General features: G+C 46.1%; 1 protein-coding gene across 1 annotated transcript in view; it reads left to right on the forward strand.

The window, feature by feature from the left end:
• Positions 1-2500, forward strand: part of cicb (capicua transcriptional repressor b) — a 42525-nt gene that overhangs the window by 18970 nt on the left and 21055 nt on the right. Inside the window, exons 7-8 of the mRNA XM_030785625.1 lie at positions 1005-1137; positions 1642-1832. Of these exons, the coding sequence (XP_030641485.1) occupies positions 1005-1137; positions 1642-1832 (324 nt within the window). The remainder of the gene's footprint in view (positions 1-1004; positions 1138-1641; positions 1833-2500) is intronic.

Genomic DNA, 2500 nt, shown 5'->3' on the forward strand with positions numbered 1-2500 from the left:
GCTGTCAACACGCGTTCAATACACACACCACAAACTCAAAACGCTGTCAGCACACACTCAACACACTGTCAGCATGATCATCATACACACCACAAACTCAACACACTGTCAGCACGATCAGCACACACAACACAAACTCAACACACTGTCAGCACGACCAGCACACTCAACACAAACTCAACACACTGTCAGCATATTCAGCACACACAACACAAACTCAACACACTGTCAACACACACACCACAAACTCAACACACTGTCAACACACACAACACAAACTCAACACACTGTCAACACACACAACACAAACTCAACACACTGTCAGCACATTCAGCACACACAACACAAACTCAACACACTGTCAACACACACACCACAAACTCAACACACTGTCAGCACATTCAGCACACACACCACAAACTCAACACACTGTCAGCACATTCAGCACACACAACACAAACTCAACACACTGTCAACACAAACACCACAAACTCAACACACTGTCAGCACATTCAGCACACACAACGCAAAACTCAACACACTGTCAACACACACACCACAAACTCAACACACTGTCAGCACATTCAGCACACACAACGCAAAACTCAACACACTGTTAACACGCTTTCAATACACCACAAACTCAACACGATCAGAACACACTAAAAACTTTCAACATTCAAGACATTCAGTAAACACACCACACACTCAACACATTGTCAGCATGTTCAGCACACACACTGCACATATTGCCACCCAGTCAACACACTGTCACACACAGATCCAGTCAACACACTGCACACTGCCCTGAATTGAGTCGAATTGAATTGAATTGAATTGAATTGAATTGAGTTGAATTGAACTGAGTTGAACTGAATTGAACTGAACTGAACTGAATGGACCTGTGTGTACTAAATATGTGAGGCGGTGATGAGTGAAAGCTGAAGTGTAGATTTTGGTCCTGATGCTGCTGTAATGTGTGTGGACTGTCTCCTGTCTCCCAGGTGAAGGAGGCCCATTTTAAAGCACACCCAGACTGGAAGTGGTGTAATAAGGACAGGAAAAAGTCCAGTAGTGAAGGTCGCGGTGTCACAGGCGGGAAGGACATCCGAGAGAGGAGCATGTCTGAGACCACAGGTTTGAACTCAGGGGTCAGGGGTCAGATGTTTATTTCTGTTTTTTGTTTTTTTTTGTATAAAGTATTTGTAATCGACAGATATGCTCTCTGTTGATACACACTAATATGCTGTTCTGACATAAAAGGACCATATATAACTTCAACTCTCTCTCTCTCTCTCTCTCCCTCTCCCTCTCCCTCTCTCCTCTCTCTCTCTCTCTCTCCCTCTCTCTCTCTCCTCTCTCTCTCTCTCTCTCTCTCTCTCTCCCTCTCTCTCTCTCCTCTCTCTCTCTCTCTCTCTCTCTCTCTCTCTCTCCCTCTCTCTCTCTCCTCTCTCTCTCCTCTCTCTCTCTCTCTCTCTCTCTCTCTCTCTCTCTCTCTCCCTCTCTCTCTCTCCTCTCTCTCTCTCTCTCTCTCTCTCTCTCTCTCTCTCTCCCTCTCTCTCTCTCCTCTCTCTCTCTCTCACTCTCTCTTTCTCTCTCTGTCTCTCTGTCTCTCTCTCACTCTCTCTCTCACTCTCTCAGAGCCACCGTCTGTATCTCTCGGGGCAGAGCTGAAAGGGGTGGGATCTGGTTTGGTGGGCGTGTCTGAGCGAAGTGGAGGGGAGGGCCATAGTGCACAGTTGCCCCGCCCCAGGGCGTTTTCCCAGAGTGCCATGCACAGTCTGGAGAGGACCGAGAGAGGAAACGCTCAGAGTCTGGTGGAGCTGGCGCAGGTACGAAGCCCAACGCAATCCCCTGGGCTGGTTTATCCCGGTCTGTACTGGGTTTACTGGTCCATACTGGGTTTGATATGGTCTGGATTTGGTTTACTGCACTCTCTGTGGGTTTAGTATGGTCTGTACTGGGTTTGATATGGTCTGGATTTGGTTTACTGCACTCTCTGTGGGTTTAGTATGGTCTGTACTGGGTTTGATATGGTCTGGATTTGGTTTACTGCACTCTCTGTGGGTTTAGTATGGTCTGTGTCGGGTTTACTCCACTCAGTGTGGGTTTAGTATGGTCTGTATTGGGTTTACTCCACTCTCTGTGGGTTTAACATGGTCGAGATTGGGTTTAGTCCACTCTCTGTGTGTTTACTATGGTATATATTGGGTTTACTCCACTCAGTGTGGGTTTAATATGGTCTATATTGGGTTTACTCCACTCAGTGTGGGTTTAATATGGTATATATTGGGTTTAGTCCACTCTGTGTGGGTTTAATATGGTAATATTGGGTTTAGTCTACTCTCTGTGGGTTTACTATGGTATATATTGGGTTTAGTCCACTCTGTGTGGGTTTAGTATGGTCTATACTGGGTTTACTCCACTTAGTGTGGGTTTATTATGGTATATATTGGGTTTAGTCCACTCTGTGTGGGTTTAGTATGGTGTATATTAGGTG

This window comes from Chanos chanos, chromosome 9 (genome assembly GCF_902362185.1).
Source record: "Chanos chanos chromosome 9, fChaCha1.1, whole genome shotgun sequence".
In the NCBI taxonomy this organism is placed as follows: domain Eukaryota; kingdom Metazoa; phylum Chordata; class Actinopteri; order Gonorynchiformes; family Chanidae; genus Chanos; species Chanos chanos.